This window comes from Ochotona princeps, chromosome 13, assembly GCF_030435755.1.
Source record: "Ochotona princeps isolate mOchPri1 chromosome 13, mOchPri1.hap1, whole genome shotgun sequence".
Taxonomy (NCBI): domain Eukaryota; kingdom Metazoa; phylum Chordata; class Mammalia; order Lagomorpha; family Ochotonidae; genus Ochotona; species Ochotona princeps.
Window position 1 is genome coordinate 7,259,016 of NC_080844.1, and position 13,386 is coordinate 7,272,401.

Sequence of the window (13,386 nt, forward strand, 5' to 3'; positions counted from 1 at the left end):
TAAGGCTTTGGACAATCCTCCGCTACTTTCCCAGGCCATCTGCAAGTTGCTGAATGGGAAGTGGAGCAGCCGGGTCATGAACTGGCACCCATATGGGATGCACGTGCCACAGGTGGAGCCTTGGCCTACATGCCATGGTGCTGTCCCTAAGCCATAGAACTGGGCCACCTGTTGTCCAAAGGCGTGTCTGCCTTCCTGCCATGTGAATCTCCCTGCAGGGCAGCTCACACTTCACACCGTCCCGACCTCCTTCCCCTGGAGCCAGGGAGTGTGAGCGTGTGAGAGGGGCTGCAGGAGGAAGCCCCCGTGTCTCTGTGGCCTATGCTCAGAGTCCTGTCACCATTTGCCATGGTTCTTCCACTGAGAGCAAGTAGATGAGCAAAGGGGTGGCTGTACAAGGCTGGGAGTCCCAGGAGGTGAGGACCATTAGGCCAATTCCGAGGCTGCCATGCAGACGTAGAGCTGGGGACACCTCTCCTGCAGCCCACCTGTCCAGGAACCTGGATCCTCCACTCAATCAGTTAGCAAGAGATTTTTCCTAACTCTGCCTTGAGTAGTCACGTAACCCCAGAGAAATGAGCCAACCTCCCTTTGTGTGTCAGTAAAGTGGGTGTCATTGTTGTCCCTCCATATTGAGCTGAAGTGTGCCAGCGTCTGGTGCCCGGATGCAGTGAGCACACAGCCCTGGCTGTTCTAGGAGCAGGTGCTAAAAGTTAAGATGCTGACTGGGGGACCAGTGCCATGACTCAACAGGCTAATCCTCCGCCTTCAAACACCAGCATCCCGTAGGGGTGTGATTCATGTCCCAGCTGCTACACTTCCTATTTAACTCCTTTCTTATGACCTGAGAAAGCAGTGGAGGATGGCCGAAGTCCTTGGCCCCCTTGAATCCATGCGGGAGACCCAGAAGAAGCTCCTGGCTCCTGGCTTTGGATCAGTTCAGCTCCAGCTGCTGCAGTCATTTGGGGAGTGAACCAACAGATAGAAGATCTTTCTTTCTGTTTCTCCTTCAATCTTTAAAATCTGCTTTTTGGGCCTGGTGCGGTGGCCTAGCAGCTGAAGTACTTGCCTTGAAAGCTCCGGGACCCCATGTGAGTACTGGTTCTAATCCTGGCAGCTCTGCTTCCCATCCAGCTCCCAGCGTGTAGCCTGGGAGAACAGTCGACGACAGCCCAAAGCCTTGGGACCCTACACCTGCATGGGAGACCTGGAGGAAATTCCTGGATCCTGGCTTCAGATCGGTGCAGTACCAATCACTTGGGGAGTGAATCATCGGAAGGAAGATCCTCCTTTCTGTCTCTCCTCCTCTCTGTATATCTCACTTTGCGATTTAAAAAGAAATCTGCTTTTCAAATAATAAATAAATAAATATTATAAAGACAGATGCTAGCTGGGATGCCCCTGTCCCATATTAGAGTGCCTGAGTCCAGTGGCCAGCTGCGGCTCCCGAGGCCAGCTTCCTGCGGATGCTGAGTCTGGGAGGCAGCGGTGACAGTGTGAGAAGTGGAGTTCCTGCCACCCATGTGCCTAAGATGCCGGCAAACCAACAAGCTGCTTTCCTGTGATATGCAGTAGCGTGGGAATGCTCAGGAAGGAGTGTGTGGCAGGGATGGAGATAAGAGTGGGGTTCCTTGATGGAGGTTCTCACCCCAGAGAAGTTTGTCTCTGACTGACATCCGAGCTGAGACCTGTGTCAGCTGGAGAGCTGCCTTCGGAGTACCTGAGCCGAGGAGCTGCATGGAGAGTCGAGGAGCACAGGCGGCCGCTAGGGACCAAAGTTACTCTAGAGAAACTTCCAGGCCCAGGATCCCATTGTGGTTGGGTTTTCTTTTTCATGAACAGTGATCTCTTAAATACCCTTTGCCGTGAGCTGGTTGTTTTCCCTTTTGAAAAGATTAGTGGGTGGACAGGTGGGTGGTGGGACAGGTGGACAAGCAGAGGAATACAAGTGTGGGTGGGTGGATGTATGTACTTCTGGATGGATGAACAGGTGATGGGCCCATGAATGGGTGGATGAATGTAAATACGGATGGGAGAGTGGATGGATAGGGTGGCTGGATAAGATGCATGGATGGAATGACGAACAACTGGACAGACAGATGAATGTAAGTGTGGGGGGATGGGTGAATGGATAGACAAATGGAGAAGATGGACAGGTTGGTGGATAGGCAGTGGGTAGGTAGGTGTAGATGTATGGGTGGGTGCCCAGCTGGATGGACAGACCAATGAGGGAGGTGGGTAGGTGCTGTCAATGCAAGTGTAGGGCTCTTGCTATGTAACTAACCGGAGCTCTGCACTGCCACCTCGCCCCAGCCCCTCAGAGGTCCAGCAGGGGATGTGACTTCCCGACACCGTGTCAGTGCTGAGGTCAGGCTGGGCAAGGAAGCTGACTTCCGGCTCCTTTGCCCCAGTAGAGAGGAAGACACCTGAGGGGTGGCAGCTCATGTCACAGAAAGAATCCAAGACAGCCAAGTTCACATCCTGGTTGAAGGGGCCAGGATTCAGCCTGGTGGTCAAGCTATCAGTCAACACACCCACATGCACGGCTCTGACTCCGGCTTCCTGCTAACACGGACCTGGGTAAGAGCAGTAAGGACTTCAGGAGTGGAGCTCCTGGCTCCTGGCGTTTGGGGAGTGAAGCAGAAGATGGCAACTCTACCCATCTTGCTGGCGTATTCTCTCTGTCTCTCAGATAAGAAAACAACAGGACTTTCATTTTTAACGCTTTATTTATTTGAAAGATGGGGTTCAGAGACAGAGAGCATCTTCGTAAGTCAGTTCACTCCCCAAACGGCCATAACGGCCAGGACTGGGCCAGACCAGAGCCAGAAGCCAGGAACTCCATCCAGGATTCCACACAGGTGCAGGGATCCGGGCATGTGGGCCATCTTCTGCTGCTTTCCCAGGCACATTAGCAGGAAGTTGACTGGGAAGCGGAGAGGCCGAGACTTAAATTGGGCGCTTTCATCACCCCAACGGCCGTCACCCCTGCAGACTGGACCTGGCTAGCCAGCCAAGCTCAGGGCACTTGCCCTCCGGGCTATGGGCTGTGGGATGCCCTGTGGGATGATTCCCAGGCTGTCCCCACCCCTGCTGCTGGAAGTACCTGTGGGAGGTGGGGGGATTTCAGCAGGTCCCCTTCTTCCCACCCTCCACCCCGGGACAGTCCCATCCTAGGACACTGAGAAAAGCAGAAGTTCCCCGGGAGGCAGAAAAGGCTCACGCCCAGAGGCCACAGGCAGCTGCCACTTTGTCCGGAGCGCCCCAGTGCTCAGCATACCCAAGCATCCCACGCCATGCCCTTCTGCCTTGCCAGGCATCTCAAGAGGAGCAAACACGTACCCAGGGGTGAGTGGGCAGCCAGAGCCACCAGCAGGCTCTGGGAGGAGGGTGACTGACATTTGGGTGAGCAGTGATGTTCTGTGGCAGGCTATGTAACGGCAGGCTGGTTCAGCCTGTGCCAGTCAGACAGGGCACCCCCAGCTGGCTTCTGGCCCGGAACTGGAGAGGGTGCCCCTGGATGGCTTCTGGCCCGGGGCCAGAGAGGGTACCCTCTGGCTGGCTTCTGGCCCAGGGCTGGTACACTGGGAAACAGGCCCCAGAGGGCTGACGGTGCAAGTCTGCCCTGTCTGAGAGGGTGATGGGCAGAAAATATGTCCACCACAACCACTCCAGTCTATGCCGTTGAAAAGTTGTATCTAGCCATCCTGGGAACTGTGTGCATGTGACATGTGGCTGGGCAGGCAGAATTGTGCCAAATGTGCTTGGCTCAAATATGTTGGAAATAGCTCACTAATCATTCGCTGATGACGTTTTGAGATGAATGATTGAAGTTTGGCTCTGTTGGGAAGAAGCATTGAAAGTAGTTGCACCTGTTTCTTTGGCAAGATGGGCACTGAAATGCTCAACACTTGGCTGTGCTGCTCATGTGGTCTTTCCCTCAGTAGTCTGTGCCACACTGGATGTCCGTGTCCCCAGCACATGGGTTCTTCCTGGGGTTCCTGCTGCCCTGGAGAGCCTGTGGGGTGGCAGTGGCAAGGACACTGGGTGCCACTGCCATGTTTATGCGTCTTTTACAAGTAGACAGTGGGCTATGTCCTAGTGAGGCCATCTGGAAGACCTGGAAGGCAGCTGTGTCCTGGGCTGTGGAGTTAGCTGGGCTGGTTTGAGTTCCGGTGCAGCCACTGGCACATGAGAAAGCTCACTTAAATCTGAATCTCCTGGGCCCGGCGGCATGGCCTAGCAGCTAAAGTCCTCGCCTTGAAAGCCCCGGGATCCCATATGGGCGCCGGTTCTAGTCCCGGCAGCTCCACTTCCTATCCAGCTCCCTGCTTGTGGCCTGGGAAAGCAGTCGAGGACGGCCCAATGCATTGGGACACTGCACCAGCGTGGGAGACCCGGAAGAGGTTCCTGGTTCCTGGCTTCGGATCAGCGCGCACCGGCCCGTTGCGGCTCACTTGGGGAGTGAATCATCGGATGGAAGATCTTCCTCTCTGTCTCTCCTCCTCTATGTATATCTGGCTGTAATAAAATGAATAAATCTTTAAAAAAAAAAATCTGAATCTCCTTTTCGATGAAGATGCAATTATTTTTAGCTGTATATTCTTGCTTCATAAAGAACAGATGCATTTGTTTGGAAGACAGAAAGAGGAAGGAATCTTCCATCTGCCAGATCATCCATTATCATTCCCCAGATGGCTGCAGTGGCTTGGGCTGGACCAGGCCAAAGCTGGGAAGCTAGCACTCCATCCTGATCTCCCCCAAAGGGAGACAGGGACCCAAGGTCACAGGAACCACTGCTCTCTCTGGTGCAGTAACAGGGAGCTGGATTGGAAGTAGAGGAGCTTGGATTTGAACTGGCACCCATGAGGCATTGCCAGTTGCGGCTTATCTTATTGTGCCACAGCACCGGACCCTCTACCTATTTATATTTTGAACTGCCTAGCTGAGGTGTAATTGGCCAGTAGTATGGTCTACCCATTCAGGAGTCCAGCACAGTAGTTCTTGCTGCAATTGGAGTGGTGCAGTCGCCGTCATGGCCACAGTCAGAGCGCTGCTATCCCGGGAAACCTCCCAAACCATCCGTTGTCATTTCTTGTTGCTCTCATTCTAGTTCCTGTCTGTGTGTGACATGGCTCTTCTGGGCGCATCTCACACTGTTCCTCCTTGGAGCAGGCGTCCTGGCTCCAAACAGTGCCTCCTACCTACGTATCCTGTAGTCCACAGTCTCCCCATTCCCCAGGTCCCCACAGCTCTGGTGACCACCTTCCTGCTCTCCACTTCTGTGTTTTATTTATTTATTTATTTATTTATTTATTTGGTCTTCTGGCACAAATGACCTTGCAGGATTGATCTGTGTGTGCCTGATCTGTTTCACTTAATATCGTGGCTCCCATGTTTGTCCTTGGCGCAGCATACACCCTAGCGTGCTTTCTTCTCCTTTTGTGGCAGAGTCCAGTGTGGGGCTCCACGCCTTCTCAATGCGTCCGTCTGTGCGTGGACACATGGATGGGTTGTGTATCTTGGCTCCTGTGCGTGCCACAGTGAACAAGCAAGTGATTTTCCACCATGTGGGTCCACATCTTCTCAATGTATCCATATGTGCGTGACCACACGGGTGGATTGTGTATCTTGGCTCCTGTGTGTGGTGCCACAGTGAGCATGCAAGTGATTTTAGGTCCTCTGGGCTGACTTCTAGAAGTAAGATTTCTGGAACCCAGGCTGTGTCTGTGTTGATGTTCCGAGGTGCCTCCCTATAGTTTTCTAGAAATGACCCCCCCAATGGTTAATTCCTCCAAGGCCACGACCTTGTCACCTAAACACCGCGGCGCAGATTACCCAGAAATGGCAATTGACATACTGTTTGCTGCTATTGGCTTTCTCTCCCCGCTCCTTACCATAACAGTTCTCATAGGGAAAAGTTGAGAGCCAGTTCTTTCTCTGGTCCGTGCCAGGCTCTGCTGTACTTTGGAGCTCTCCCTGCTCCCGCAGAGCCCTTTGATCCGTGGAGAGAGGGCTTTAACCACTGATGGAAGTCCTTAAGCTTGGGCTGAAGAGGGAAGCAAGCTTTCCCAGGAAACTTGGCGGGGCGGGGCGGGGCGGGGCTAGGCTAGGCTCTCAGCAGGCACACTGCCACTTGGGGCCTGGAGCAGCTGTGAGCTCATGTCCAGTATGGAGTCAGGGCGGGAGGCAGCTTCCCTGTGGTCCTGGGTCCCTAGTGCACACAACCCGGGTTCAGTGACAGCTTGGACATGATTCTTTTTTTTTTTTTAAGATTTATTCATTTTATTACAGCCAGATATACACAGAGGAGGAGAGACAGAGAGGAAGATCTTCCGTCCGATGATTCACTCCCCAAGTGAGCCGCAACGGGCAGGTGTGCGCCGATCCGAAGCCGGGAACCAGGAACCTCTTCCGGGTCTCCCACGCGGGTGCAGTGTCCCAATGCATTGGGCCGTCCTTAACTGCTTTCCCAGGCCACAAGCAGGGAGCTGGATAGGAAGTGGAGCTGCCGGGATTAGAACCGAGGCCCATATGGGATCCCGGGGCTTTCAAGGCGAGGACTTTAGCTGCTAGGCCATGCCGCCGGGCCCATCTTGGACATTGATTCTAAACACCACCAGGCTGTAGGCTCCTTCCCTCAGCAGCAAGGGACAGCATCCCCACTACCCTTAAGGTCCTTTGAGCCAGGTGGGCTCATCAATTCAGAGCTGATCTATGTACTAGTTGCAGCAGGCACTTAGTTTGTGCCCGTCATCTCATGCTGCTGCTGCTAAGACTCTTCCATCTGGCACAGCTTCTGTGTGTGCCCTCCCCATGCCAGACTGTGTTGGCTGCCTCTGTGTGCAGGTGTGCGTGAAGTAGAGTGCGTGGACTGAATCTGTGTGTCTGGTGAAGACTGGCAGTACTCAGTGGGTTTGATTGTGGCTGGGTGGGAACACGGGGCACGCGGGGGAGGAAGGAGTGCATCCTGGTGACATTTAAATAGGGTGGCTAAGGGGCAGTGATCCCACAGGAAGTTGGCATCCGAGGGACGACCTGGGGCAGGTCAGGGGAAAGCTGTGCTGGCACTGTGAGAGCAGCTTGGTCCCAGCAGTAGCAAATACAGAACAGTGGAAACAGGGCCAGCATGTCTGAGGAGCAGTGGGCAGCACAGGGAACCTCAGGCAGTTACGAGGTCACAGGAAGAGACGGCAAGGCCTCCTGGGAGGTTGCTGCGTGAACTTGGCTGACTTGGACACTCATTAGCTCATTGCCACTGCCCTCTTTGAAAAAGAATTTATTTTTATTTGAAAGGCAGAATTACAGCAAGAGAGAGAGAGAGGCAGAGATCTTCCATCCACTGGTTCATTACCCAAATGGTCACAATGGCCACAGCTGAGCCAATATGAAGCCAGTAGCCAGGAGCTTCTTCCAGGTGTCTCACAAGGGTGCAAGGGCCCAAGCACTTGGGCTTATCCTCTGCTGCATTCCCAGGTACACTAGCAAAGAGCTGGATGGAAAGTGGAGCAGCCGGGACGTAAACTGACACCTATATCTTGCTGGCAAATGCAGCAAGGAGCCAGTCTGATGGAAGAGGTGGCGGTGGGATTTGGGCATGGTACACCATGTGCATGCATTTAGATCAGCAGGCTCGGGGTGTTCCTTACCAGAGCTTCCCAACAAGGAGTAGTTTTGCCCTGCCCCTCTCAGGGAACATTTGGCCATGATCAGAGACCATTCGGTGGATCTCTCCTGGGAGGCAGGGAGAGGTTACCACCAGCATCTGGCACGTAGGCAGCACGGGCGTTGCCCATCTCCCACTGTGTGCCACACACCCAGCCTCCCTGACTGGCAGCCCAGGGCCGGTCCCTCCTCTTCTCCTTTAGACACTGTGTGAGGCTGTTGGTAGACCTGGTTCAGCCATGAGACGCTCGCTGTGTGAGGCAGCCAATTCCCAACTCAGATCCGTTCTGCTGTCTGGATTCTCTTTTGTCCTGGTAACCTAACCTCATGCCGGATTTCTGGGGGGTTAGGTGTCACTGCGTGGCCATGATCTTCTAACCCCAAAATGAAACACACAAAAAAAGGAGAAGTTAGCCAGAAATAGAGCCACTGAGAGTATGTGGAGTAACCTCAACGTGCGCAAAATGTAAGTCACAGGCCTCGCCAAGAGGAGGAAGAAAAGATAAATTGAAGAAACGGTGACCCCAAATGTTCCAAAATTAGTGAAAACTGAGAAGTTGAGATCTGCAATGATGCTCAGTCAACATGGAGAGCCATGCTGCGAATCGTCCTCAGACATAAACTCGGACACACGGAGGCCGAGAAGGTGCTGGACGAATGGGAAAACCAGGGGGACCGCAGGTTGTCAGTGAGAGGGCTGCTGGGCTCCATCCCCACAGTAACAGAACAAAAGCAGGTCCAGCCTGCAGGTTATTTTTAAAGATTTATTTATTCTTATTTGAAATGCAGAGTTAGAGAAAGAGAGATCTCCCATCCTCTGACTCATTCCCCAAATGGCCACATGGCCAGAGCTGGGCCAGACCAAAGCAGGAGCTCCTTCTGGGTCCCCCACATAGGTACAGAGGTCCAAGTACCTGGGTCATTCTCTCCTGCCTCCTCAGGGCATTAGCAGGAACCTGGATCAGAGGTAGAGCAGCTGGGACTTGAACTGGCACCCACATGGGATTCTGGTGCTGCAGTTAAAGGCTTAACTTACACTGCCACAGCGCTGATCCCAAGCCCCGGAGTCTTTACCCTACAAGAATATCTTTCCAAAAGGAAGGTGAAGCAACGCACTCGCTGGAGGGACTTACCAACCACCGCCCACTGTGAGGAACACCAGAGGAAGGCCTTCCAGCAGGAGAGAAGAGCCACCACCTGGGAGCCGGCGTCTGCAACTGCATGGCTTAAATAGATGCAGTTTTCTTTTCTTTTCATTCTTATTTTTTTAAAGATGTATTCATTTCCATTGGAAGGGCAGATAGGAGATACAGAGAGAAAGATCCTCCATCTGCTAACCCACCCCCCAAGTGGCCACAACGACCAGAGCTGAGCCAATCCGGAGCCAGGAGCTTCCTCTGGGTCTCTCACATGGGTACAAGGTCCCAAAACCTCAGGCCATCCACGATTGCTTTCCCAGGCCACAAGCACGGAGCTAGAAGGGAAGTGGAGCAGCCGGGATTAGAACCGGCACCCATATGAGATCCTGGCCACTAGGGTACCGTGCCAGGCTCTAGATGCAGTTTTCTTGTCCATTCAGTCTGGCCAAGGATGCTAACCCCTTTGGGATGGATAGCAGCATCTAACAGTAATATGTATGACAACCATAGCAAACAAACAAACAAACAAACAAAATGGTTAGGAAAGAAGACATGGATATTCTTTTTTTTTTTTTTTAGATTGATTTATTTTTATTGCAAAGTCAGATTTCCAGAGAGGAGAGACAGAGAGATCTTCCATCTACTGCTTCATTCCCTGAATGACTGCAATGGCCAGAGCTGAACTGACCTGAAGCCAGCAGCCTGGTCTCCCACGTGGGTGCAGAGGCCCAAAGACTTGAGACACGCTGAGACATGCTTCGCTGCTTTCCCAGCCCACAAGTAAGGAGCTGGATTGGAAGTGGAGTAGCTGGGACTAGAATTGGCACCCATATAGGATAGGATTAGCTTCTGCAGGCAGAGGATTAGCCTGTTGAGCTACCACATGGGTCCGCCCCCCCCCCCCCCCCAAACACAGATTTTTCCTAATAGGCCATCTAAGGAGGTAGAATTGTATGATTTCAAAACAAAACAAAACAAACAGGGCCCAGCATGATAGCATAGCCGTTAAAGTCCTCACCTTGAACGCGCCAGGATCCCAGATGGCGTCGGTTCTAATCCCGGCTGCTCCACTTCCCATCCAGCTCCCTGCTTGTGGCCTGGGAATGCAGTAGAGGATGGCCCAAAGCCTTGGGACCCTGTACCCACGTGGGAGACCCGGAAGAAGCTCCTGGCTCCTGGCTTCGGATTGGCTCAGCTCCAGCCATTGTGGTGACTTGGCGAGTGAATCAGCAGATGGAAAATCTTTCTACCTCTCTTTCTCTCCAATATAAATAAATACATATTTTAAAACACACACAGAGTCAGAAGAAATGGCAGAAGAATACAGCCTCCTGACACTACTGACTGGAAAAAGCCACCCCATCATGGTAGGCACCACATTTCCCAGTGCCTACAGAATGGCTACTGAGGTCAAGAGCGGATGTGGCCACAAAGGGGATGCTGGGTTCATGAGCCCCGGAAGTGTGGGATCTGGCGGGACACGGGTGATCTGGCCTGGGTCCCTGTGCCCACCTATAAGGTGGGTGACAGATTCAAGAGCCCTGAGGGCAGGGGATCTGGTGGGACTCAGGTCGCCTGGCTTGGGTCCTTGGGCCCACCAGGAAGACTGTTTTTTCCTCCACGAAAAAGGCGGAGCAATGGATGCAAACTCTGACGTAGATAGAGAATATGGCAGCCCATTTGGTACCTCGGCAAGAAGAAGAACAGAGCACATCGGACAACTACCCCAGCCAAACAAGAACAGCAAAAGTCTGGGTGAATGGAGACCTGAGGTTGACCATATCAGCCAATGGACATTGGGACGGTTGCATCATCCTTGGCTCATCCTTGAAATCAACAGCATTTCAGAACTGTCCGAACCACTTGGGTAGAACCCTTGGAACGTGCACCACATTGGGACCTGGGTTGCTACCAAGCGGCGGTTCCCCATCCCTTGGTACTGGGACATTTGGGAAGCTGGGTATGGTTTCCCCCTTTATCTTGCCCCTTCCCCCTGAAACAACAAGAAGAAATAGAAAATTTGGAAACCATGTTTTCACCCATTTTTCCCTAATTCTCGGTCCTTCCCATCCCGATCAACCATGTAATCATCATCAAAAATTTAAAAATAAATGAATAAATAAATGTTTAAAAAAAAGAGCATGTGTGGGGTCCAACCAAGTTTTAGTACATTTAAAGGGATGAAGGCACTCAACATGTCTTCTCTAGACACAATGGAATTAAAGTGGAAATCAGCAATAGGAAGCTTTTCTGGGGAAATCCTTCAGATTTTGAAACACTCTCTGAATAACCCACGGGTCAAAGAAGAACTGTACAGGACCATGAGAAAGTGGTTTGAAGTAAAACATTGTGAAGACACACTGTGTCGGGCGGGGGTGCTTCCCCAGGAGTACGTTGGGGGCAGGTTACAGCACTCGCCCACTGAGACAGTAGTAACGGGGTTGGGATGGGAGCTCAGCACAAAAGGTTGGGCTGTCACCTTGGAGACCCACCTCCTGTAATGGCGTCCTTCAGTTGGAGTTCCTCTTCTGCCTCCGTTCCAGCAGCCGATGGCTCATATACTTGGGGGCCCTGCCACTCCTGTGTGAGACCCGGATGGAATCCCCGGCTCTGTGTTTCAGCCTAGCCCCAGGACAGAATTGTCCTTAAATATTCCTTGGCACTCATTGCACATGGTTTTAGGAGCACCCCCCAAAGATACGTTCAGTTATACAGGAGAATCTGAACAACCTCTTGGGGTGTCATAGATGGAGAGAGATCTGAGTGCTTCCATTCTGGCTGTGGATGGGGAGTCAGGAGGAGAACTGGGGAGCGCTGAGCTCCCCAGCCTGGCTGGGTGGCCAGACTAGGATGTTGATAAACACAGAAGATCCAGTCCTGCTTTCAGGCAGAGCAGGCGAGAACCAAAGTTAAAAGCACATGAGATGATGGGAGGAGGGGGAAGGAGGAGTAAGCGAGCCGCCATGTCCCCTGTGGGCGTCCCTGGGCTCAGTCCTAGCTCCTGCTCCTGATCCCAAGTTGCTGCTCATGGGAGGCAGCAGGTGATGGCTGCCTGGGTCCTGCTACCCACTTGGGAGGCCTGGGTCGAGGTTCCAGGCTTCTGTAGGCATTCGGGTGTCTGCTTCTCTGCATGTCAAATTGTGCATGTGGCAAGAGGACTGGGACAGCCCATGGTGATAGTAAACCGCACTGCAGACAGGTGAGGCTGATGTAAAACCCAACATATCGCTTCTTGGCCTTTTGGCTAAGATCAAGTCTTAGACCCAACACGGTAAGGTTGCTGTTCGGTACTGCGCTTCTCCGAGGTCGGCCTGGAGTCAGGGCAGTGTTTTCCTCCAACAGTGCTCCAGCACATTCTAGAGTTTCTGCTCTGACACAACACTAAGATTAAAGGAGGGGAAAGAAAAACCTGGAAGAGGGTCCCAAAGGTGTTAGCAAGGCAGGCCACGAACCAGAGCCAGGGGCTAGGGCTGGTGCTAGACGCGACACTAACTAGCGTCAGGGGACTGACAGGCTGGCAACACGTGTGTGTAGCGGGGAGAGGGGAGAGGTGGGAGCCCATGTCTGGTGCAGGGACCCCCAGGTAAGCCTGTGTCTCGCTGTCTTGCAGGTGGCGCCCGCGAGCGGGAGAAGGTGCCGGCCAACCCTGAGGCACTGCTGCTCATGGCCAGCTCCCAGCGGGACATGGAGGACTGGGTGCAGGCCATCCGCCGGGTCATCTGGGCCCCGCTTGGCGGAGGTACTGCCCGTAACTCGCATGCCCACCCTCTAGAACCCTTGTCTCCAGGTAATCAGCTCCCCCGACCCTGCAGCCCAAGCGAGGTCCCTCTCACTTGGGACTTGCTTTCTGGGTACTGACCCTTGTGCGGCAGGCTGGCGCTCAAGGGAGCCAGCTGCCCATCTATCCACTGCTGCACCAGGCATGCCCTGGCAAGAGTCTTGTGGCTTTTGGGCACAAGGGCGTAAGGCTAGAAGAGAGACGGGTTCATGGCAGGTGCCTATGTCTGCTTCTGCCTGCACTGCCAGACCTTGGTGCAGCTGCACAGAGACCCCTGCCTGACCCTCCCTTCCCCCACAAAACTCGCTTCCTGTGTCTGGCCTGAGTGTAGCGAGTACCAAGGACTCACTGCCCGCTGTGTTGTGGAATCGTTTTCCGTTAAGTGTCTGACCCGGACCAGGTTCTAACTCGGCCAGAGGGGTTCAGCGAGCCAGGTCTTTACTTGCCCTCACCTCTGCTGTCTGTGGGAGATAGAAGCAGGCATTGTGCGCCAGTGAGGCATGTACCAAAGCACGAGAGAGGAGGACTGACGAGGGACGTGTAGCTATGGAAAGACCTGCCGCACTGACCCACACAGTTGGGGGCATGCTGGGAAGAGCACACAAGCTGAAGGTGTGGCAAATGCAGAGGCCCCAAGGTAGGCATGCGCCGTGGGAACCCAGGCAGATCCGGAAGGTCTGTGGAGCTGGGGAAGTAGACACAGCGGTGTGAGGTGGTGGGAGGCCCTGAGCAGAGAGGTGTTCTGGTGGGGATTTCCTTGTTCACTGTGAGTTCTGTGGAGTGCCAGGAGGGGGCGCTCCCGGC

The 13,386-nt window shown here is 53.5% G+C and overlaps 1 protein-coding gene across 7 annotated transcripts in view; it reads left to right on the forward strand.

The window, feature by feature from the left end:
- The window catches only part of ARHGAP22 (Rho GTPase activating protein 22), a 173,421-nt gene that overhangs the window by 134,325 nt on the left and 25,710 nt on the right, over positions 1 to 13,386 (forward strand). For 5 of the 7 annotated variants that reach the window (XM_058671124.1, XM_058671123.1, XM_058671128.1 and 2 more), the window contains one exon: positions 12,415 to 12,591. In XM_058671124.1, the coding sequence (XP_058527107.1) occupies positions 12,415 to 12,591 (177 nt within the window). Of the gene's footprint in view, positions 1 to 2,414; positions 2,576 to 12,414; positions 12,592 to 13,386 lie in introns of those variants that run through there. The other 2 variants (XM_012926400.3, XM_058671129.1) reach the window with 2 other exon arrangements.